The 26,631-nt window shown below is 39.3% G+C and overlaps 1 protein-coding gene across 2 annotated transcripts in view; it reads left to right on the forward strand.

The window, feature by feature from the left end:
- LOC127625691 (isoleucine--tRNA ligase, cytoplasmic-like) overlaps positions 1 to 26,631 on the forward strand; it is a 210,136-nt gene that overhangs the window by 151,004 nt on the left and 32,501 nt on the right. For both annotated transcript variants that reach the window (XM_052101027.1, XM_052101029.1), the window contains exons 20-26: positions 6,000 to 6,120; positions 6,258 to 6,349; positions 8,004 to 8,081; positions 9,099 to 9,220; positions 10,956 to 11,058; positions 11,777 to 11,860; positions 21,422 to 21,596. In XM_052101027.1, the coding sequence (XP_051956987.1) occupies positions 6,000 to 6,120; positions 6,258 to 6,349; positions 8,004 to 8,081; positions 9,099 to 9,220; positions 10,956 to 11,058; positions 11,777 to 11,860; positions 21,422 to 21,596 (775 nt within the window). The remainder of the gene's footprint in view (positions 1 to 5,999; positions 6,121 to 6,257; positions 6,350 to 8,003; positions 8,082 to 9,098; positions 9,221 to 10,955; positions 11,059 to 11,776; positions 11,861 to 21,421; positions 21,597 to 26,631) is intronic.

The raw sequence follows: 26,631 nt of genomic DNA on the forward strand, positions 1-26,631 counted from the left end.
AGGACACTTGATTAGTATCACTATGGTATCTGCCTAGCAACCAGATGGGGTTACCCTAGCAACCGAGTAAAAAATCACATATCTCTGCACCACAAAAACATAGAGACTTCCGGGTTGATTTATTTTAATCAGGATGGCCAGGAGACTTGATTAGTATCACTATGGTAACTGCCTAGCAACCAGATGGAGTTACCCTAGCAACCGAGCAACATATCACATATCTCTGCACCAGAACACACTACAGACTTCCGGGTTGACTTATTTCACTCAGGATGGAAAGGAGCCATGTATTGTATTACCTTGGTAACTGCATAGCAACCACACGGGCTTACCCTAGCAACCGAGTAACAAATCACATATTTCTGCACCAGAAAATCGTACAGACTTCTGGGTTGATTTATTTATGACCATAATTTTTGTTCTTTTCCAGTTACAACATGCTGTTTGATCGAGTTTTGCCACGGCAAGCACCACTCACATTTTCTTCAGGAAATGTACCTATCTAGTTAGTGGTGCTTGCAAAGCATCACTATTGTAATCTCACATACTTATTTTTATTTTTCTTCTTTTTATTATTATTCTATCTCCGTACAAAACTTCGGCACCTAACTCGTCCCGCACCGCTTGACGTAGACCCACAAATGAGGTGTCAAATCGAACGGCCTATTGAGGACACGTGTGCTATGACTTTTATAAGCTGATCGGGTACGGTATTTGCCCCAGGGGCAAAAAGCGGCCGAAAAATCCCATAGACTTAACATTGTGACAAACTTTGAGGCGTCACAGCTCCGAGCGAGGATTTCACAGAAACGTGTGATTTGCCACATTTGAAGAGGCTGGCAGGCTCTGTAAGAGCATACCTCAATATGGGGTAAAAGTTGCACCCCTGGGGGCAGGAGCTGCCCAAAAATGCCCCAATTGACTTATAATGGTGTAGGACGGCCCATGAAATGAAAAGGCATAGGGATTTGTATTGAACATAGCTCTGGATCACAGTGTCATAGAGACCAGGGGTGGGCTCATTTTACTCAGACGACCAATCAGTCTCTCAGGATCATTGTGAAGCTATCAAGCCACGCCCTAGCAACCATTAAGAGCACCTTAGCAACAAGTCCCATAGACTTCTATTGAAACAGATCAAAGGGATATCTCCGGATAGAAGTGTCATAGAAACACAAGGGTGGTCTCGTTTGACTCGGGACAGCAAACAGCCAATCATGCATCAAATCAACACTTCCTAGCCCCTCCCTAGCAACCATTGTCGAGCACCTTAACAACCAAAATCCATAGAGGGATATCTTCCATTCTGAATGTCACAGAGGCATGGGAGTTGGTTTATATCATTCATACTGACAAGCAGCCTTTGGAGATTCATGATTGGCAGCTGCCAAGCCACTCCCTAGCAACTAAACAGAGTACCCTAGCAACCGTTTAGCAGTAACTATATCTCTGCACCACAAAATCAGAGAGACTTCTGGGTTGATTTATTTCAATCAGGATGGCAAGGAGACTTGATTAGTATCACTATGGTAACTGCCTAGCAACCAGATGGGGTTACCCTAGCAACCGAGTAACAAATCACATATCTCTGCATCAGAAAAACGTAGAGACTTCCGGGTTGACTTATTTCAATCAGGATGGAAAGGACACTTCATTAGTATCACTATGGTAACTGCCTAGCAACCAGATGGGCTTACCCTAGCAACCGAGTAACAAATCACATATCTCTGCATCACAAAAACATAGAGACTTCCGGGTTGACTTATTTCAATCAGGATGGCAAGGACACTTCATTAGTATCACTATGGTAACTGCCTAGCAACCAGATGAGCTTACCCTAGCAACCGAGTAACAAATCACATATCTCTGCATCAGAAAACGTAGAGACTTCCGGGTTGACTTCTTTCAATCAGGATGGCAAGGACACTTGATTAGTATCACTATGGTATCTGCCTAGCAACCAGATGGGCTTACCCTAGCAACCGAGTAACAAATCACATATCTCTGCATCACAAAAACATAGAGACTTCCAGGTTGACTTATTTCAATCAGGATGGCAAGGAGACTTGATAAGTATCACTATGTTAACTGCCTAGCAACCAGATGGGGTTACCCTAGCAACCGAGAAACAAATCACATATCTCGGCACCAGAAAAGAGTACAGACTTCCGGGTTGATTTATTTCAATCAGGATGGCAAGGACACTTGATTACTATCACTATGGTAACTGCCTAGCAACCAGATGGGGTTACCCTAGCAACCGAGAAACAAATCACATATCTCGGCACCAGAAAAGAGTACAGACTTCCGGGTTGATTTATTTCAATCAGGATGGCAAGGAGACTTGATTAGTATCACTATGGTAACTGCCTAGCAACCAGATGGGGTTACCCTAGCAACCGAGTAACAAATCACATATCTCTGCATCAGAAAAACGTAGAGACTTCCGGGTTGACTTATTTCAATCAGGATGGCAAGGAGACTTCATTAGTATCACTATGGTAACTGCCTGGCAACCAGATGGGGTTACCCTAGCAACCGAGTAACAAATCACATATCTCTGCATCAGAAAAACGTAGAGACTTCCGGGTTGACTTATTTCAATCAGGATGGCAAGGAGACTTGATTAGTATCACTATGGTAACTGCCTAGCAACCAGATGGGGTTACCCTAGCAACCGAGTAACAAATCACATATCTCTGCATCAGAAAAACATAGAGACTTCCGGGTTGACTTATTTCAATCAGGATGGCAAGGACACTTGATTAGTATCACTGTGGTAACTGCCTAGCAACCAGATGGGGTTACCCTAGCAACCGAGTAACAAATCACATATCTCTGCATCAGAAAAACGTAGAGACTTCCGGGTTGACTTATTTCAATCAGGATGGCAAGGACACTTGATTAGTATCACTATGGTAACTGCCTAGCAACCAGATGGGCTTACCCTAGCAACCGAGTAACAAATCACATATCTCTGCATCAGAAAAACGTAGAGACTTCTGGGTTGGTTTATTTCACTCAGGATGGCAAGGAGACTTGATAAGTATCACTATGGTAACTGCCTAGCAACAAGGAGGGGTTACCCTAGCAACCAAATAACAAATCACATATCTCTGGATCACAACATCGTAGAGACTTCCTGGTTGACTGATTTTACTCTGGATATCAAGGAGACTTGATAAGTATCACTATGGTAACTGCCTAGCAACCACATGGGGTTACCCTAGCAACCGAGTAACAAATCACATATCTCTGCACCAGAAAACAGTACAGATTTTTGGGTTGAATTATTACACTCAGGATGGAAAGGAGCCATGTATTGTATTACCTTGCTAACTGCATAGCAACCACATGGGCTTACCCTAGCAACCTAGTAACAAATCACATATTTCTGCACCAGAAAATTATACAGACTTCTGGGTTGATTTATTTATGACCACAATTTCTGTTCTTTTCAAGCAGGCTATTTCACGAGTTTTGCCACGGCAAGCACCACTCACATTTTCTTCAGGAAATGTACCTATCTAGTTATTATTATATCTCCGTTCAAAAGTTCGGCACCTAACTCGTCCTGCACCATTTGGCGTAGACCCACGAATGAGGTGTCAAATCGAACGGCCTATTGAGGACACGTGTGCTATGACTTTTCTAAGCGATCGGGGGTATGGTATTTGCCCCAGGGGCAAAAAAGCAGCCGAAAAATCCCATAGACTTAACATTGCGACAAACTTTGACGCGTCACAGCTCCGATCGAGGATTTCACAGAAACGTGTGATTTGCCACATTTGAAGAGGCTGGCAGGCTCTGTAAGAGCATACCTCAATATGGGGTAAAAGTTGCACCCCTGGGGGGCAGGAGCTGCCCAAAAATGCCCCCATTGACTTATAATGGTGTAGGACGGCCCATGAAATGAAAAGGCATAGGGATTTTGTATTGAACATAGCTCTGGATCACAGTGTCATAGAGACGAGGGGGCAGGCTCATTTTACTCAGATGACCAATCAGTCTCTCAGGATCATTGTGAAGCTATCAAGCCACGCCCAAGCAACCATTTAGAGCACCTAGCAACCAAAATCCATAGAGGGATATCTTCCATTCTGAATGTCACAGAGGCATAGGAGTTGGTTTATATCATTCATACTGACAAGCAGCCTTTGGAGATTCATGATTGGCAGCTGCCAAGCCACTCCCTAGCAACTAAACAGAGTACCCTAGCAACCATTTAGCAGTAACTATATCTCTGCACCAGAAAATCAGAGAGACTTCTGGGTTGATTTATTTCAATCAGGATGGCAAGGACACTTGATAAGTATCACTATGGTAACTGCCTAGCAACAACATGGGGTTACCCTAGCAACAGAGTAACAAATCACATATCTCTGCACCAGAAAATCAGAGAGACGTCTGGGTTGATTTATTTCAATCAGGATGGCAAGGAGACTTGATTAGTATCACTATGGTAACTGCCTAGCAACCAGATGGGGTTACCCTAGCAACAGAGTAACAAATCACATATCTCTGCATCAGAGAAACGTAGAGACTTCCGGGTTGATTTATTTCAATCACGATGGAAAGGACACTTGATAAGTATCACTATGGTAACTGCCTAGCAACCAGATGGGGTTACCCTAGCAACCAAGTAACAAATCACATATCTCTGCATCAGCACATCGTAGAGATTTCTGGGTTGATTTATTTCAATCAGGATGGCAAGGAGACTTGAAAAGTATCACTATGGTAACTGCCTAGCAACCAGATGGGGTTACCTTAGCAACCGAGTATCAAATCACATATCTCTGCATCAGAAAAACGTAGAGACTTCTGGGTTGGTTTATTTCAATCAGGATGGCAAAGACACTTGATTAGAATCACTATGGTAACTGCCTAGCAACAAGGAGGGGTTACCCTAGCAACCAAGTAACAAATCCCATATCTCTGCAGCAGAAAACAGTACAGACTTCCGGGTTGACTTATTTCACTCAGGATGCAAAGGAGCCATGTATTGTATTACCTTGGTAACTGCATAGCAACCACATGGTCTTACCCTAGCAACCGAATAACAAATCACATATTTCTGCACCAGAAAATCGTACAGACTTCTGGGTTGATTTATTTATGACCATAATTTTTGTTCTTTTCAAGTTATAACATGCTATTTCACGAGTTTTGCCACGGCAAGCACCACTCACATTTTCTTCAGGAAATGTACCTATCTAGTTATTATTATTATTATATTATTATTTATCTATCTATCAATGGTTTAACTAGTTACGGGTTTCTGACTTGTTATCAATATACTCCCCTTTTTGATCATCGTGTTTGATATTTTAATTTATGCCTGTCTGTTGTTTTATGTTTAAATAATTTTTTAAACTGCTTTACTAAATATCCAATAAAATATATATTTATATTTATCTTTGCTAGGGCTCTGTCAAACAAGCATATATACAAGCATTGATGTATACTTTTGGTCCTTGTAGCAATATGTTTTAACTTTTTGTATACCGTCTCATGTCCTACAGCTCAATTAATGAAAAGCAGGTCATCTAGATAAATGCAAACTCTGAATATGGCATTCTCAGTAAAGTTAACTTCCTTAAAATACACACAGATTTGAATTCTGTCATGTACAGTACAGTAGCCCCCCAAAAAAGTTACTCTGCTTTCACACCTGTGTCAACTTTAATGTCATTTACTTCATAAATCCTTTGAAAAGCACTTTGACACCATTTGCAATTGGTAAATTTGGTCATTGGTAAAATTGCTAAGAATAGCGAAGTTGGTTCTGAGAAATGCTCAAGCATCATTTGTTTGCAGATGGCAATTTGATATTTTGTTTGATAGTTTGATGACAGTTTGATATGTTGTATACAGTGATATTCAGACTTTTGTAAGATGTGTAAAGTGTCCAGATAATTTTTTGGGTAAGGCTAATGGGATGAACATTGTCCCGAATTAGTGCTTACTTGGATTTTTCTGGTTTCTATGCTTATTAGGAAGATGGCACAGAGTTCTTGTACAATGAGAGGACAGCCAGCTTAAGTGACAACATCATGGATAAATGGATCCAGTCCTTCACTCAGTCACTCATTCAGTTCTTCAGAGATGAGATGGGAGGTGAGTTCTGATCAAACTAACCACTCGCTCCCACCACACTAATTAATAATGTGGAGCTCCTACGTGCAAATTCCTTAAATAAGACATTGCAGTAAAGACAGTCTGAAATATTTTGATTGTGTGATTTGTTTTTCCAGCATACAGACTCTATACAGTGGTTCCCAAGCTTGTCAAGTTTGTGGATATGCTCACCAACTGGTATGTGCGGACAAACCGCAGGCGACTGAAGGTAGGCTTAAATTCATAAGCAAACACAGTACAGCGCAGGCTTATTTTTATTACTTGGTGAATCTCGCGAAACCTGTCAAGAATATACCTGGGTCATATTTCTCTCCATTAGTAAAAAAGGAATAAATAATATTTTGCTTAAAGAAAATTAATCCTATTTTTACCATTAAGATTTGTTTGTTTTGTGACATTATTTTAGTGATAACAAAGCACGTTCTCCAACCCAATTCTCCTTACAGTAATGGGAAAGTAAAAAACATCCAATGAAAATGAACACTTCATTAGGCTCTTAATTATTTAAGTCACCTCCAAGAATTTTATTTTACTATGTAGGTAAATATTTTTTTTTGGTACATCACACAATGTTGTAGCTGGTTATCTCCTCAGTGGTGGTTAGTATTTTGTGCTGTCTAGCCATTTGAGATGTTTGACTTCCTCCAAAGCGCTTTAATTTAAAAATGATAAAATCCTGCTCTGCGCTCTCCTATTCTCTCCTATTTCTGGAGCACAAATGTCGGGAAACCTGCTGGGTTGCATACTCCAGATCTTAAAGTACAGATGCACGTGAGAAAATGAGAAGCATATTTAGCACTTATGAAGCACCAAATGCAAGATGAATGTCATTTCAATTTGCAGAAATTTTCAATGCAGGAAAAATCCCGGCAATGCTTCCTCAATTTCCTCCATCTCACGCGAAATCCTACCTACTGATAGGTTTGCACATGCTGCGCATATTATATATTTACGTATCAAGATGTACACCATATAGCAAAATTTCTATAGTCTATTTTGATATAAATTGTCAAAATGCCCTATATTGTAATTGTTGTACTTCCTTTAAATAATGCTAGTTTAAATAATTACAAACATTTATTATAGTTATTGTTTTATCACCATAGAATAATGTACATTCCAAAATAAATGTAAAATGTCTAGACATGTGACTGTAATCAGAATTTTGGAAGAAAATGTACTTGCAGAAACTGATGAAAAATGTGTCAGTGTAAAAATGTCCCGTCTAATTTCATGTCTGATTTTATTTGAACAGTAAATTATTATTATTTGACTGGATAAGCTTGCACTTCTATTTAAATATGTATTTTTGAAAATTACCTGTAATAGTAAAGCGCATAAAAATGGGCTTACATTTCTTTATGCTAAATATAATTTCTTATTTATTCTTCTGAACTTGGGGTGAAATGTGACCTAGACTTCGGAGAGTATGTTTTTACGTCTTAGTTCTGTTGCACTTTTCTATTGAAACATGCACTTGAAAATATTGTATTTTAACATTGAAGTCCACCCCATACTGTAAATTTGTATACCCCAATCCTTGATAATCAACGTCAAATCAGTATGAATGACAGTAAAATGTATGACAGATTTTAAAGGGACATTTAGTTGTCATTTCAGTTTATCCTACTCATCTATTCATACTCTGCTCTGTCCCTGTACATACTGTGGTTAGCATGACGGTAAACAATCTGAGTTGGACCTGCAAGCATAAATATTATGCCATGTTGTGACACTGTGGTGTAGTAGGAGCATGTTTCATGTTATGTGGTTTAACAGCGGTAGAGTCAGCAGTGCTTGTAGCTGTAAGTATCTTTCTCTCTCTCTCTCTCTCTCTCTCTCTCTCTCTCTCTCTTTGTCAGGGTGAGAGTGGTACAAAGGACTGCAAGTGCGCCCTGGACACCCTTTTCAGCGTGCTGTTCTCCATGTGCAGACTGATGGTGAGTTACGCCAATGCTTGCAGGTCCTGCACTTTTTTCTAAAATGAAGTGCTCCAGATGTGCAATGAAATGTTATTGTTGCAGAAGGAAAAGACCCATTCTCAGTGGATAGTGATGAAATAATGAAAATAAGAAGAGTAGCAAAGCTGGTGGAAGAATTCTGTTGAAACCCTGGAATGAACTTAAATAAATAATTAATGAGTACTTTGCAAAAATATTTAAGTACCTTTCTTAATCAATCACAAAAGTAATGTTTAGATAGTTTGACTTTAGCAATTAAAATATCTAAACATCCTTAAAACAAGATACCATATTAGTTTAGAAACTAAATTGTGTAAGATGATAAGACTTGAAAATGTGTCTTATAATTAGCTTTATTATTCTTACACCTTTTTTTGGTTTAATGCTTAAACCAAGACATAAACAAAGAAAAATGGTTTATTGGTATATGAAATATACACTTAATTCAAGATAAATTACTTGAAAACAAGATGTAATATCTTAAGCAACTATGCTTCTCTAGGAAATGTATCTTGTTTTAAATATACCATATTTTTATATTGTACTAGTAAACAAGAGGAAAAAATACTGATTGAGAAAATAATTATGATATTTTAATAGTTGTTCACGCTTATGTCAATATAGGAATTCCTGGTTCAGTTCTTTTCAAAATTTTAAAGGCAGGGGTTCATTAAGGCTAATTTACAGCACCAATTACCTTTTGGATAAACAATAAATTACCAACGATTGTTTGATATTTATAAGCAGGATATAAAAAATCAGTCAATGCCCCATCTTCAGTGATTTTGTTACAACTTTTTTTAATCCAAAAACTTCAAAGTAACCTCATTGTACCAAGATTTTCTGAGCAGGTGATGAAATACATACTTAAGCATAAAAAAACCCTCAAAAACTCACTAGAAATTATTTTGAGATAAGATGGAGAAATAAAAGTATCTCGGAAAAGCACAGGATTTTTTTGTAGATTTTTTGTAATTACATTTTTGCTCTCCTCAGGCCCCGTTCACTCCATTCATAACGGAGTTGATGTATCAAAACTTGCGTCATCTGATTGATCCAGCATCAGTGGAGGTGAAGGACGCAGGAAGTATTCATTATCTCATGCTGCCACATCTGAGGTATACAGCATTACAGTTATTTTCAAATCTTCAGTATTACTTTTTTTGTAATTTTTATTTACATTTATTGCAGTTTATTTGTATAAAGTAAACATATACTGTATAATATTAAACATTATATAAAATACTCAGTATTAAGGGTTGACCGATATATCGCAGAGGCCAATAAAACTGCCGATATTCAAAAGATTTTAATTATCGGCATTGGCCGATACATTTTCCGGTCTGGTCTGTTTGTTTCTTGAGGATGCCGAAAATCACCTGCTTGCATGTGAAGCATTTGAGACATGGTAATGACAGTCATGGTTCATTTTGATGTTACATGCCATCATGTTACTACAATAATAGACCGGTGTGCAACGCAGTGTCATTTAAACAGTCTGCATATCAGAGCCATGGCTGACAAGTTTGCGCTCATAATGAGGGATTTGTGATTCGAACTCGCGAACTCCAGGGGTGGTAGTCTGCTTCTTTACTTGCTTCATTTTTCTTTTAATTAAGTTTTATCTTTTAAGTGACATGGCTTAATTTCACCAAAAACAAGCAGTGATGAAGGGGGAGATCACAGATAAAAATGCTTGTGGGTCTTTGGTCATTTATTGAGACATGTCAGTTATCTGTACACGTGTCAATTATATTTATAACATCATCGATTTGAATACAATTAAACTGGAAATGTGAATGTACTAATGTTAGTCAATAAGCAACACATCATAGGATCATGAAGCACAGACATGACTCACTAGACTACAATGTAAAATTATTAGTCTTATTCACTAATTTGTTTCTGTTGATTTCTGTGCTCTTAATGAGTTAAAAGCAGCTCTTACATTCATACAGACGGGATCATCACAGAGCTTTTGTAATATTTTGACCAATAAGAGCAGAAATCAACACAGAAATGTATAACTTCAGAATGAGATATATGTAAGGTGACACACGAGAGGTGTGTGCACTCGCCGGTCACACAGCAGACTCACCGCCGGATGGAGGTAAATTGTAGATAAAATATATTTAAATGTACACGAAAGTCAGATTTGGCAATATTTTTGCTGACCTCAGACCTGTATACACATTTGCTGGGACTTGGCATGGATTGAAAGTGTTTTTTTAAAGGTTTTGCTTGATATCGCTTTACGGGTGTTTTTCCTTTCACTGCCATTGTTTCCTCCCGCTGATGGTCACAAATATGTGTACAAATGACTGAAGACTATACTATATAAAAATGACAGGAATTACGAGTGGAAATTGTGTGCTTTGGTGAACAGTGTAATACATATATTATTTTCTTGAACGTTTTCTGTATCTTGATAAAAGTTAAGCCCAGCATTTGACAAGGTATAGACCTACCATTTGTGGTTAAAAGTCTCTTTGTACATTTGTTGACATGCAAATTCAATTTGTGAAGGCTTTGTCTTGCTTTTAAACGCTGAAAAAATCGTGAGCCAAAAGCATATCATTGGTTTGACCCACTGAACAAAAACCCCTTCACTGAACCAGCACGTTCATGAACGAACTGAATGTACTGGTTAACTTATTCGCAAACGAAATGAATGAATCAGTCATCTCATTCATTAATGAGGATCTGCCATTCGACTGAACGTGAGGAGGTGGCAAGTCGGTTATTCAGTTCAGCAATCTCGTTCTATAAGAAAATGTGCCAGACTAGTATTGTTGTGGTTGTCATTACTCAGTTCTTTATAGTCTGACTTTAATGTGTGTTTGTGGTTGACAGGGAATCTCTGATTGACAAGCGCATTGAGAATGCCGTATCCCAGATGCAGTCAGTAATTGAGCTGGGCCGTGTCATCAGAGACAGAAAGACCCTTCCCGTCAAGGTGGGACCCACTTTCTTTGTGTTTTTTGAATGTATGTTTTTATAAAGTATTCGGTTAAAGGAACTGTTCACATAAATTAAAAATCTCATCAACAAGGCTTGTTTTTTGTTTTTGGCACCATTCGGAGTAAACTCTAGAGACAGATGTTTGTGAAAATTCTAGGAGATCAGCAGTAACAGAAATACTCAAACCAGCTTGTCTGGCATAAACAATCATGCCACAGTTGAAATCACAAATTCAAGATGAATTTTTCCCCATTTTGATGGTTGATATTGTAACAATTCGTCTAGTATTCACACCCAGACTAATAAGCACACTACCTCCCCCTAGTGTCAGGTAGTAGCCTTACATACCAAAGGGAAACTAATGTGACAGGCCAAGACTGTTACAATATGAACATTAATTGAAGCTCCTGACCCATATCTGCATGACTTTATGCATTGCTCTGCAGCCATACGATTGGCCGACTAGATAACCGCATGCAAATGTAGGTGAACTGGTCTTCCTAATAAAGTGCTTAGTAAGTGTACTGTGATAAAACGTTCTGGTGTTATGGACGTCGCCACCTTTCATATTTTACTTTTGTCACTGTCACTATGGTTACCTGTTTCAGAATTCAAGAAAACAAGTAACTACGAGTTTACTTAACCTGCTGTCTTGTATTGTGCACATGGCTTGGCTGTTGAGCGTAATGGTGAATGCTGTGGTATATATTTAGTATCCGCTGAAGGAGGTTGTGGTGATCCATCAGGACCCTGAAGCTCTCAGAGATATCCAATCCCTACAGAAGTACATACTGGAGGTAAGGGTTACCATACTTCTGTATTCCTAAGGGCTTTCAGATGTGTGTGTCAGAATCAGTTCAGCTCACAGATACAGTAATTCAACATCGTACAGCAGGTGACCTTAGACAAAGAAAATGGAGAATATTTTAAATATGACGAGCAGAAGAATGAACAGTGCATTGTAGACAGGCATAGTAACACTTTTGTGCACACGTGGACATCAAATGTTTCATTTATTTTTATTTGATGCTTGCAGATCAGTTGATTGAAGCAAGACTAGCAAATATTGATCAATTAATAGGCAATGTTGATCTTTCAACATCTTGAGCTGTCGCAAAACTACATTTGTGACAAAACCATAGAAAACCTTCTTTGTGCACTTAAATTCATTTTGACACTAATATAGTACTGCCATGCAGGGGCTGTTCTAGGGTCTATGAAATTATATTGCATAAATTCTATTTTGTAACATGTTTATTGTTTAATGCATAATATGTACTATTTACTTTTGATGTGTTGAACATGTGTGTTTTAATTTTTTTTGTAAAGAGGCATTTCTGCAAAGAGGGTCTGTATATGAGCGCATGTTAACAGGATATTTCAATGACTTTATCTCATCTGTGCTATGCTTGATTTGAAATTAAAAAAAAATATTTTGGATCAACAACTGACTGCGAAGAACAGAAAGGGTCTTAAGAGACATTATTCCATGACAAATTAGTTGCATGGATCTTGTCTTTGGGCACACATTACACTAACTTTTACTCTCAACATGCTTTGAAAGGATCTCACTGCTGTATAATCCACCACTATACTGGTAAGTGAATTACAAGCCATTTGCCAAATATATAAATTTTTAGTGGCATAGTGTAAAATTTGGTTGGAAATGTGAGTGAATTCCTCTCACTGTAGAGGGCTGTGCATAGAGTAATGGATGGATCATAGGATTAAGAATTTATATTAAGATTGTTCAAATTAAGATCACGATGCATTGGAAAGTTGCCCTAATTGCCATATTAATAAAAAATACATTTTAATTGAAAATTATGCAACACATTTTAATGATGAAACAAATGTTTTTTAGCCACTTAATGTTATCAATATGCCTACCAATTGGCCGTTGTGGAATAAAGTAAATTTTTGACCCCAATACTACAACCATTTTCTTTCAAAAGAAAAAGATCATGTTTTGAATGTAAGAATATGAGCCCTTTGAAACTAAAATATATCGGCGGCCGATATATTATTGGTCAATAACCGGGAAAATATCAATATTATTGTTGCGGTGATAATTGCGCTGAATTTACTGCCGATATTTTTGCAGGTAATTTGTTACAGTTTGATTGCGGGCTGTGAATCTCTGACTGCCTGTAGGCAGAGATTGGGCAGTCTCAATCGACATTGCACGTGAAAGATAACCTCATGTCGCTCTGAGTATTATTTCCTTGTTGCATTGGTTTTTGGGCTAGTTTGTCATCTGCTGTAATATTATACCATTTCCCATATTATTTTTGTTTCATGAGGCAATAAATATCAACGTGACAAAAACATGTATGTATATTACTGGCAGGCAATTATTTTTGCTTATTAATTATGAAACAAACAATATGGGAACATTTTCAATAGCACTTAATAGAACTTAAATAGCAGCCAAAGTCAAAATTCCAAGCTTTTAAATCTTTTAGCACCTGGTACCTGTATCACCCACAATGAGCTGTGAGTATCAGCCATTCCGAAATTGGACAGAAATTCCATATTGGTGCATCCCTAGAATTGTTTTTCGTTTCTTTTCAATATGAAAATGATCTCCTTATCCCAGCGTAATATGTAGAGACAACCCTAGTAAGCCATTCTGCAGATGGAGTGTTATTTTTGCAATACATTTTGGTGATGCTAGTAGTGCAGAAATGACTTTAACCATGTGCTAATTGGTTATTAAATGTATTTAAGATATGGGTTGAACTCTGCAACCAACTGATTTTTACCAATCACCTAAGTGGCGGCTGTCACAAAACAAATATCGCTTTGCATTAATTGACACATGTGGCTCTTTTAATGTCATTCAAACTTCTGAATACATCACAGTTCTCCTCTATTGTGCCTTGTAGTTAGTGTGAGCACAGACACTCAACCTGTGTCCTTCATCCCCAGCCCCTGCCATCCATGATTTATGGGGGTGCTGGGCCTTGTGCTAAAATTAGCTGCTCTGTCTCTGTGTCTGCCAAACTCGATTGTTAAACACCCCCATGGTGAAAGACATGGCCGACACATGCCAAACGCCTGCCTTTTATCATACCCCCATAGCTTTGAACATACTTTCACCACAACCTGCTCACAAATGTATTCTTGAGAAAATAGCCTTTTTATTCAGAAATGAAGCAAACATCAATATGAATTTATGTGCATCAAAAACAGATTTGATGGTGGATGGGAATACTGAATTTAAACAAGCTTTAGCACTCTTGCACCAAAATACCATCATACAGTGGCCCCTAATAGTATTCTGACACTTAAGGGATAGTTTACCCATAAATGTAAATGGTCATGACTTGTTTTCTTCTGTGTAGTATTAATGTTTGATGACATTTAGGGCTGTCTATAGATTAAATGTTTTAAATGTAATTAATTAAATTACATGTTGATTAATTAATCAAATTAATACAATTGATCGCATACAAATCAATATTTGCTGAGAAAATTCCCAAAATAAAGATAATTCCATACAAGAAATGCATGGTAATTAAAATAATCATATAATAAAAAAATTTATTGCATTATTGTGGCAGAGGATTAGACAATACAAAAAAGGGGCTTTAGGAGTAAATATATTGTTTGTTTTATTCCCATATCATTGAACATAAGCCTACTGTCGACAGTAATCCATTTTGGAATTGAGTTTTTGAATTTGTCCTTCTGAATCATTCTTGCATTCTGTCTGCACTATTTTAAATTGTCAGGCCATGCACATATGCTCCAGACGAACACTTTTGTAGCACCTCACTGGTTTTCAGTATAATAAACACCATATTTTTAGAGCACTGTATCTAGTTAAAAGGAGTTGAAAGTTTGAAAATCTAATGTCAAGATCCATGCATTCTGCTCTGCTTCATCCATCTGTTAAGGATGCATTCCTTTGACTGGCTCTTATTCTGTGGCTGTTCTGCTAGTGAGGTTTGTTAAGGCATATTGACTGCCCGCAGCTGTAAAACACCAAGTTACATGTACTTACAGCTTGAATTGCTTTGATGGGTAAGAAAACCTGTACTTAAAAAATAAATAAATATACATACATACAGTGGGTACGGAAAGTATTCAGACCCCCTTAAATTTTTCACTCTTTGTTATATTGCAGCCATTTGCTAAAATCATTTAAGTTCATTTTTTTTCCTCATTATTGTACACACAGCACCCCATATTGACTGAAAAACACAGAATTGTTGACATTTTTGCACATTTATTAAAAAAGAAAAACTGAAATATCACATGGTCCTAAGTGTTCAGACCCTTTGCTGTGACACTCATATATTTAACTCAGGTGCTGTCCATTTCTTCTGATCATCCTTGAGATGGTTCTGCACCTTCAATTGAGTCCAGCTGTGTTTGATTATACTGATTGGACTTGATTAGGAAAGCCACACACCTGTCTATATAAGACCTTACAGCTCACAGTGCATGTCAGAGCAAATGAGAATAATGAGGTCAAAGGAACTGCCTGAAGAGCTCAGAGACAGAACTGTGGCAAGGCACAGATCTGGCCAAAGTTACAAAAACATTTCTGCTGCCCTTAAGGTTCATAAGAGCACAGTGGCCTCCATAATCCTTAAATAGAAGACGTTTGGGATGACCAGAACCCTTCCTAGAGCTGGCCGTCCGGCCAAACTGAGCTATCGGGGGAGAAGAGCCTTGGTGAGAGAGGTAAAGAAGAACCCAAAGATCACTGTGGCTGAGCTCCAGAGATGCAGTCGGGAGATGGGAGAAAGTTGTAGTAAGTCAACCATCACTGCAGCCATCCACCAGTCGGGGCTTTATGGCAGAGTGGCCCGACGGAAGCCTCTCCTCAGTGCAAGACACATGAAAGCCCGCATGGAGTTTGCTAAAAACACCTGAATGACTCCAAGATGGTGATAAATAAGATTCTCTGGTCTGATGAGACCAAGATAGAACTTTTGGCCTTAATTCTAAGCGGTATGTGTGGAGAAAACCAGGCACTGCTCATCACCTGTCCAATACAGTCTCAACAGTGAAGCATGGTGGTGGCAGCATCATGCTGTGGGGGTGTTTTTCAGCTGCAGGGACAGGACGACTGGTTGCAATCGAGGGAAAGATGAATGCGGCCAAGTACAGGGATATCCTGGATGAAAACCTTCTCCAGAGTGCTCTGGACCTCAGACTGGGCCGAAGGTTCACCTTCCAACAAGACAATGACCCTAAGCACACCGCTAAAATAATGAAGGAGTGGCTTCACAACAACTCCGTGACTGTTCTTGAATGGCCCAGCCAGAGCCCTGACTTAAACCCAATTGAGCATCTCTGGAGAGACCTGAAAATGGCTGTCCACCAACGTTTACCATCCAACCTGACAGAACTGGAGAGGATCTGCAAGGAGGTGTAAGCCCGTTTATCGGTCCAATGGCGGTCTCCAATAATACGGGTGAAGGTCTCTGCGCGTTACTGTCTTTCTTGTTACGCAACACAACAATATTAAATGAAATACATTTTCTCTTATGTGTTATCTTGTTTATTCATCTGACTCCATAAATGAAAAAGGTTTTTATTGATATCTGAGTATCATTAAAAGTGAGCGAATGTTTGAGTATTCCTTTAACTCCTTTAATTATACTTTACCCGTTTAGATTAAGAAACTATGTCGCTTTGAGGTCCTCACGTGTTTTCTCTACACCGCGGGTCTCACGATCACAGGCGGCCAGTATTGGATCATCAAACAGAGGTAATTGCTATATACCTGAGATCGGTCACGTTCAAGTTCACACAATCAAAGATACTTCAGTATAGCCCCATGGAATTGCATACACTTGAATGTAACTTAACGTTTTCTTCAGTAGAGGTCACGGCCACTATTACAGATGTAAGTTGACCAACATAACTTCTCTTGTAATAGCTTTGGATTGGCCATGCGTGGTTTCGCACATACACTTATCTGGAGAAACATCAAATTAAAACAGAGGTAAGACACACCCAAATTTAGATTGGTCAAGCAGCGTTTGCTGTTCTAAACGGAAATTCACTTTTTGTCTTTGCAAACCAAGTACACTTGAATCGATGCCAAATATTAGTCGTCACTAATCTGGCCTTGAGACTTGCGTGTAACATACTGAATCGTTTAATCTGTTTGGGAAACACAATGTCAGAGTCAGTCATAATAAAATCAAATGTTGACAATTTATTGATCAGGTAACATAATCAATTCATCAATTCCAATTAGACATTGATAAGTCAAAGTTAGACATTTTATCAAAACATAAGAAATTCGAATTGCAATCACCTGATATAAAGTGCAAACAGTAAACTGTTTGGGATCGTCTGATTACAGAGAGCCCTGAGTAATGTGTCACCTTTCCTTAAATACCCAAACCATGGACAAGGGAATTTTGGGAGTGGTTAGGTTTGGTAGTCCTGGGGACATACCTCATTAACATACAGGCAGGGATGGGACAGACCTACAGAATTATACAGCATTTGGCAAAGACCTTTGAAACTTGTGATTGATTAGGTCCTTTGATGCTTACAAAGAATATACCTAATCTGCATACAGCATGTGGTCCCTGTGGGATATTTGGGAGGGACATGTCTCTAATAGAGTGCATGATTCTGTTAAGTTCTAAAATCTTAATGGAGATTTGTTTTTTCTGAAAAGGGAATGAGACCACCTTACCAGTCGCACTGCGACCTCTTGAATGATATCAAACATGTATGAGCAGAAAACCTCTTATATTACAGAAAAGGATGTCATTCTAAATTGCCCTTAGGTGAGATAGAGGTCAAAATGGGATTTGCGTTGTATGGTCCTTGGCAAGTAAGGAGTGTTATCTTGGGTGGAGATGTTCATCTGTGTGAGAGTTTTATGACGTTGGTTCTCGCAGAGTTCTTTGACTTTTACGACCTCTTGATGTCAGCCTTACAGAGGAATGGCAGAGGATACCCAAATCCAGATGTGAAAAACTTGTTGCATCTTTCCCAAAAAGACTCATGGCTGTATTAAATCAAATGGGTGCTTCTACTAAATACTGAACAAAGGGTCTGAAAACTTAGGACCATGTGATATTTCAGTTTTTCTTTTTTAATAAATGTGCAAAAATTTCAACAATTCTGTGTTTTTCTGTCAATATGGGGTGCTGTGTGTACAATAATGAGGAAAAAAAATGAACTTAAATGATTTTAGCAAATGGCTGCAATATAACAAAGAGTGAAAAATGTAAGGGGTCTGAATACTTCCCGTACCCACTGTATGTGTGTATATATATATATATATATATATATATATATATATATATATATATATATATATATATATATATATATATATATATTATAATTATTAATTATATTTATTTATTTATTTTACTGATTTTACATATGGTTTTGAGGCATGATTAATTGCATTTGTTTTTTTAACACTTTATTTTTTTATATCATTAATCACAAAAAATTACTCACAAAAACAAAATATTGTTAAATCGACAGCCCTAATACAATTATTTCTCATTAAAGGCACGCACACACACACACACGCACACACACACACATATATATATATATATATATAATATGTTTAAACAAACAAAATCATAACTTGGAGCATAACTGATGATCATTCAACTCTTATAAATCTTAAGAAAAAAAACTTTGTCTTTAAAAATAACGTCCTTTTCCAATGTTTTTAACTGGCAAACGTTGCTTATAAATCGTGGTTCTATTTCTTCTATACTTTGAATTTTTACTGAAGTGTTAAAAAGTGTCAATACATTTAGGGGCCACTAAATTAGAATACATTTACATGCATGCATCACATGCACATGGACAAAACAAATGGGCTAAGCTAAAAATGGGAAAAGATTAAGCTTTTAATGTTAACCACAAATCATTGGTCAGGAAATTATCAAGAATTGAATAAAATAACTTAGTATGGGATAGTTTTCCTTTGATTTCTTTAAATGTTTAAGCCTTGTGGGTAAACATGCAGACAGCTTTTTAAAGAAAGTAGAGTCAATGTTGTGCCACTCAGTATTGATGGCTTCAAACAGTTGATGAGTAGTTGAAAACAATTTCCCATTCAAAACTGGACTCTGACCAGGCTAAAACATGAGGTCACTTCTTGGTGTCCTTTGCAGTGCAGGCAGGTACATTGTCTTGTTGAAAAATCAGATTTTGGGGAGCAAGACTTTCTGCACTATTCTCCTATACTTCAAAGCATTAATTGACTTTTCACAGTGAAGCAACTCACCAGTACCAGCAGCTGAAAAGGCTCCCCACACCATGACACCTCTTCCTCCATGCTTCACTGTGGTAGAGATGCATTCACGATTGCATTTCTCACCAGATCTTTGAAAACACCTCTCTGAAGCATCACCATGCAACTCAAATCCTGATTGATCACCCCACACAGCTCTGCTGAATCAATCTGAACCAAACATTCCATATCCAGCCAAAAACTTAATTCTGTCTTTGATGTTTTTCTGAGACAGAAATGGCATTTTATACACATCTTCTAGACACAACACCTGCATTAGATAATCTTCTGGTTATTGTTCTTCTCGAAAGAGTCATTTTCTGAGGTCTGGAATTCTAATGACTGTATTTGTTGGCTTTTTTTTACTGTGTTTGAGAACTGCAAATTTCAGCAGGTGGTCATCCCTGCATGAAAAAGCTTTTGGCCTTCCAGATCCTTTCTTTCTGTTAACATCACCTGTTGTTACAAAGTGTTGACATATCTTAATAGCTGATAGAGAAATAGGGATCTTCTCTGCCTTTAGGGTCTTGTAAACTTCAGAATAGCTATATTAGGACTGACGCAGCGCAGACCAGCTATACGGTTTCTGACAGCAACCCCTGCATGGTATTTAGCTTTTTTCACCCCTGGTTCCTCTTATGAGCTTGCCATCAGGTCTTTGATGGGCTGGGTCAGGTATGGCAGATCACCAACTATTAAAAAGAACATCCCAGTAGATATTTTGGGAAAATGTTGTTCACCCTTACATGTTTGTTTGAATTTTATGTCAAACGTTTTAATCATTATCATTTCCAGCCTTTTCCCAAACAGTTCACTGCAGCAAAAATGAATGAGCAAATGGTGGCACAAAAGTGCACCAGGTTTGCATTGGTTTAATTCTTACCACTAACAGCTTAATGTTTTGCCATTTTGGGCGTGGCCCATTTTTTATTTTTGCCCAGGAGGATACCGTTATCTTGGTCTGTTTTACATGTCGTTTCTCCATGAGAGTTTTCTCTGTGTAAATAATTGTCTTTTGCGTCAAAAATTGATTTTACATGTTCTTCCTGACACTGCCTTTGAAATGATAACGGAATGGCTGATAAATTGGCGTGTCTCTGAAAAACACGCAGAAAGACAAAAGTGCTTTTTGTTGAGCCATTTAAAGCATCCATCTTGGTATGGTTTCATTACTTGACATATTTTATTCAATTGACTTTGACTGTACTGTGACTCCTGTTCTACATTTAAATATGAGCTGCCCCAGTGAAGGTTGTGCATCCATATATGCAGCGGTCTAATCACAAACACAGACACTAATTATTTTAAATGCTTCCTTATGATTCATACCTTTATTTTAGAGTTTTAAGAAAGCTGCCTTTGTTTTCTGTATCCTATACATTAGTTTATACAAACTAACTTTAATTTTCTTTGCCGATTACGGTTTTAACACCAATGTCAGTACAACAGCAAAATTAATATGCTATTGCTTTGTAAGGTAAATATTAGTATATTTTCAAATTAATTTGAAATAACGATATGTAGCATTTGAAAAAGTCATGGAAATGGTACATTTCTAAATGGAATATCAATTATTCAAGTTTTTTAGTTCCTCTGCTCGCTTGCATTACATTACAAAAAGGACAAAAAGAGCAAACTCCAAAACTGACTTTCAAACATGCATTTATTAGGCTAAGAAACCTACAACAGTCAGTAGGCTGTTCGTGAAAGATGAAAAAAAAATTAGGTAAAGTCATAAAGACACATCAGAATCATATGTTTGTGTGACTTCCTTTCTACTAAGATGCCTTCCTCTGGACAGTTTTTGAAGAAAAGCAAAGATGTACTTGATAATATTGTCCTTTCAATTCAGCAGGATGTTGAAAGAATAAGAAATTGCATCTGATGGACTGGTTGAAATAAGTCATTTGTTTTTAAATGTCCGGTTTATTAATTAAATATATACTTTTTCTTATGACTCCATTTCTACAGAACAATAAGCATAATAGTTAATAAATGTTTCCATGGTTTATATTAAATGCAGTCAATCAATACAAAGTTTTGTAGTTGTTCCCAAATCTGTGCAATTCCGAAAGTTTACAGTATTTTCTTTTATTTTTTTTTTCATCAGGAGCTGAATGTTCGCCAACTCACTCTGTCCACTGACAAGGACAAGTACGGTATTTGTCTACGGGCTGAACCGGATCACATGGTTCTGGGAAAACGGCTGAAAGGAGCATTTAAATCTGTTATTGCAGCCATCAAAATACTGAAGAGTGAAGAGCTGGAGGCCTTCCAGAGGACAGGCATGTATTAAATATACTGACATTTTAGTCATTTAGTTGCTGCCAACAAAAGTAAGAGACATACTAAAGACAAAAAAGCATTGATGTTGGTGGTAGTGTAGCCTAGTGGTAAAAGACCTTGAGCTATCACTATTGTGTCCTTGATCAAGTCACTTAACATCAGCTTATTCCAAGGGGATTGTCACTGTAAAGTACTGTAAGTAGGGCTGTTACGATGACGATTAATTGTCAAACAAATAATTGCGATTATGACGATTAATTGTCTCTTTTTGTGCTTTTCTGATTAATTGTCGTATAAATTGTCAGATTGCTTTTTCTCCCCAATTTGGAGTTCCCAATGTGCCCTTAAGTCCTCGTGGTGGCATAGTGACTCGCCTCAATTGGGTGGAGTATGTGGCTTGTTGAGCGTGTTACCACTGAGATGAAGCGCGTGGAGGCCCACGTCATTCTCCGCAGCATCCAAGCACAACTCGCCACGCGCCCCACCGAGAGCAACAACCAGAGCAAGAACCACATTATAGCGACCACGAGAACGTTACCCCATGTGACTGTAACCTCCCTAACAACCGGGCCAATTTGGTTGCTTAGCAGACCTGGCTGGAGTCACGCCCAGCACACCCTGGATTCGAACTCATGACTACAGTGGTGGTAGTCAGCGACTTTGCTCTCTGAGCTACCCAGGCCCCCCAAATTGTCATATTCTTAAAGTGCATGTGTGCTTCATACACCTTAAGTAGTAATTTTTACATATTTAACTTTAAATATATAAATCAAACAATAAAATAGGGATATATGATTTCTTTTTAATGCTTTAAAATATGACATGAAAAATATTGTAATAAATAAAGTGTCTCTCTTTTTGGTTAACATTATTTTTAATAAATTTTACATTTACACTGTTGTTTTTGAAACTCAAAAATGCTATTTAATTTTTATTAAAACATTTATATTTTTATGATATTTATATAATATTATATTATACGATTGTAAAATATGTCTCCTAATTTCTTCAAATTCACACGTCATTTTAATGCTCTTTGATTTAACTCACAAGCCCTTATTTCTCATCCAGCAAAAGCTTTGATATTTTATTTCATAATTTTATCACTACACAAAAATACAGTAAGCATGTGTCTCCTACCCGCTACGACCATGAACATTTGCCATTACAGGATCGTTTAATTAATGTGAAACCAGAGTGTTTGCTGACAGTGTGTGTGCATCAGAGCGCTTGCAGGTAAACTGAATAACGCACAAATGCGCCAAAATCAAACAAATATTTGTATTTTATTTTATTCTACTGCATTCACAGAGGGTCGCCTCCCTACGCCTACGGGTTGTGGGGGGGAAAACTCTGACTGTTGTCTGTGCATATGCACCGAACAGCAGTTCAGAGTATTTGGCCTTCTTGGAGACCCTGAATGGAGTCCTGAATAGGGCCCCAGTAGGGGACTCCATAGTGATGCTGGGTGACTTCAACGCACACGTGGGAAATGACAGGGACACCTGGAAAGGCGTGATTGGGAGGAACGGCCTCCCTGATCTGAACTCAAGTGGATGTTTGTTATTAGATTTCTGTGCTAGTCATGGATTATCTATAACAAACACCATGTTCGAACATAAGGATGCTCATAAGTGTAGCGTGGTACCAGAGCACCCTAGGCGAAGGTCGATGATCGATTTTGTAATCGTGTCATCGGATCTGAGGCCATATGTTTGGACACTCGGGTAAAGAGAGGGGCAGAGCTGTCAACCGATCACCATCTGGTGGTGAGTTGGGTCAGGGGTGGGGAAATACTCTGGACAGACCTGGGAAGCCCAAGCGAGTAGTGCGGGTGAACTGGGAACGTTTGGAGGAGGTCCCTGTCCGTGAGATCTTCAACTCACACCTCCGGCGGAGCTTTTCAGGCATCCCTGCGGAGGTTGGGGACATTGAACCGAGTGGGCAATGTTCAAAGCTTCCATTGCCGGCCGCGGTGGAGAGCTGCGGCCTCAAGGTTTTATGTGCCGCAAGGGGTGGTAACCCTCGAACACCGTGGTGGACACTGGTGGTCAGGAAGCCGTCCGACTGAAGAAAGAGGCCTTCCGGGATTTGTTGTCCCGGAGGTCTCCGGAGGCAGTTGCAAGGTACCGACAGGCCCGAAGGGCTGCGGCCTCGGCCGTGAGGGAGGCAAAGCAGTGGGTGTGGGAAAAGTTCGGAGAAGCCATGGAGAAGGACTTTCGGTCCGCACCAAAGTGCTTCTGGAAAACCGTCCGCCACCTTAGGAGGGGAAACGGGGAACCATTCAAGCTGTATACAGCAAAGATGGGACGCTGTTGACCTCAACCGAGGAGGTTATTGGGCGGTGGAAGGAACACTTTGAAGAACTCCTAAATCCCAACACGCCCTCTATGGTAGAGGCAGAGCCGGAGGATGATGGGGGATCAGATTCTATTTCCCTGGGGAGGTCACTGAGGTAGTCAAACAACTCCGCAGTGGCAAAGCCCCGAGGATTGATGAGATCCGACCAGAAATGCTGAAAGCTCTGGATGTGGAGGGGTGTCATGGATGACACGCCTCTTCAACATTAGCGTGGAAATCTGGGACAGTACCTAAGGAGTGGCAGAACGGGTGGTGGTTCCCCTCTTCAAAAGGGGATCAGAGAGTGTGTGCCAACTACAGGGGTATCACACTTCTCAGCCTCCCTGGTAAAGTTTACTCCAAGGTGCTGGAGAGGAGGGTTCGGCCGATTGTCGAACCTCAGATTGAAGAGGAACAATGCGGTTTTCGTCCTGGCCGTGGAGCGACGGACCAGATCTTTACTCTCGCAAGGATCCTGGAGGGGGCCTGGGAGTATGCCCATCCGGTCTACATGTGTTTTGTGGATCTGGAGAAGGCGTATGACCGGGTCCCCGGAGAGACTGTGGGAGGTGCTGCGGAGTACGGGGTGGGGGTCCCTTCTTAGGGCGATCCAATCCCTGTACGTCCAAAGCGAGGGCTGTGTCCGGTCCTCGGCACAAAGTCGAGTTCATTCCATGTGGGGTTGGTCTCCGCCAAGGCTGCGCTTTGTCACCTATCCTGTTTGTGATATTCATGGACAGGATATCGAGGCGTAGTCGGGGTGGGGAAGGTGTGCGATTCGGTGGGCTGGGGATCTCATCGCTGCTTTTTGCAGATGATGTTGTCTTCATGTCATCATCGGTCCGTGACCTTCAGCTCTCACTGGATCAGCTTGGCAGTCGAGTGTGAAGCAGCTGGGATGAGGATTAGCACCTCTAAATCTGAGGTCATGGTTCTCAGCAGGAAACCGATGGAGTGCGTACTCCAGGTAGGGAATGAGGTTTTGCCCCAAGTGAAGGAGTTCAAGTACCTCGGGGTCTTGTTCACGAGTGAGGGACAATGGAGCGGGAGGTTGGCCGGAGAATCGGGGCAGCAGGGGCGGTATTGCACTCGCTCTATCGCACCGTTGTCACGAAAAGAGAGCTGAGCCGAAGGCAAAGCTCTCGATCTACCGGTCAATTTTTGTTCCTACCCTCACCTATGGTCATGAAGGTTGGGTCATGACCGAAAGAACTAGGTCAGCGAGTACAAGCGGCCGAAATGGGCTTCCTCAGAAGGGTGGCGGGCTTCTCCCTTAGAGATAGGGTGAGGAGCTCAGTAATCCGTGAGGAGCTCGGAGTAGAGCCGCTGCTCCTTTGCGTTGAAAGGAGTCAGTTGAGGTGGTTTGGGCATCTGGTAAGGATGCCCCTGGCCGCCTCCCTAGGGAGGTGTTTCAGGCACGTCCAGCTGGGAGGAGGCCTCGGGGAAGACCCAGGACTAGGTGGAGAGATTACATCTCCACACTGGCCTGGGAACGCTCGGGTCAGCCCAGTCAGAGCTGGTTAATGTGGCTCGGGATAGGGAAGTTTGGGGCCCCCTGCTGGAGCAGCTGCCCCCGCGACCCGACTTCGGATAAGCGGTTGAAGATGGATGGATGGATGGATGGATGGATGCATTCATATTACTATAATGCAAAAATAAAATTATAATAATAATATAAATTATGATGTATATTCACATCATGGTAGTTTTTGTTGGATTGAATATAATTTATGCAAATATAATTAACCTTTTCGCACGTGAGTTTCTCCTGTACTGACAGACCCCCCACCGTGAGTTCTTTAATATGCACTAATAATTTTTTTTTTTTTTTAATCTTTCCTTACACTTAGTAGATGCACTGAAGGACAGACTATATCACCAGGTGCACTGAAGGTCAGATTATATATTATAAAACATACAAGGTGGTGTTTAGATGTTTATGATAGATAAGATGCAATTGCAAATGTGCTTGCCTGCTATGTGCTCCGCCATGTTGTTAAAATGCAATGCAACGCAACATGGGATTCTAAGTTCATGATAGATACATAGAAGGTTCTAAAAGCCTTGCCCTTCCACTTTCTCAGCACTGGAAGCGGTTAGAATGAGTGACGATTGGAATGGGAGAAGGCTCGAGTGGACTGACTAGTTTGTATGTTCTTTGTTTAATGTCAGAAAACATGGCTTTCATCGCTGCATCAAAACGGTGCGTTCCGACGGTAACAGCTTTAAACATTTATTTAGTGATTGTTTGAATGTTTTAACATATAAAAATAAAGATATTGTAATGTTGAAAAAACTATTTGAGCAGCTGGTTCATTATAATAACCACTTCAGTCCTTCTTTTGCTGGGAAACAGCTGCACGAATGCACATCACAACGGTTTGATCGTACGCATCTGTGCCCAGCCTAGTGTAATCACACCGGTTTAATCGTTAAAGTGTTAAACTAACTATGCATATGTTTCGCAAGTATGAATAATTTTTCTATTTTGAGGGGAATTGTGTGTAATTGTCATGGAAATGATGACATGATGTAAAAAACAAATTGTGCTGTCAGTCGATTCAAATTCGCAATTTTAATCGCATATTTAAAAAAACTGCTTTAATTTCTCACCATATATACTTATTTTCCTGTCAAAATAGCTTTTTTTCCATCTTAGGAAAGAAAACAATATGTAACAATATATTGCTTTAT

Source organism: Xyrauchen texanus, chromosome 32 (genome assembly GCF_025860055.1).
Source record: "Xyrauchen texanus isolate HMW12.3.18 chromosome 32, RBS_HiC_50CHRs, whole genome shotgun sequence".
Taxonomy (NCBI): domain Eukaryota; kingdom Metazoa; phylum Chordata; class Actinopteri; order Cypriniformes; family Catostomidae; genus Xyrauchen; species Xyrauchen texanus.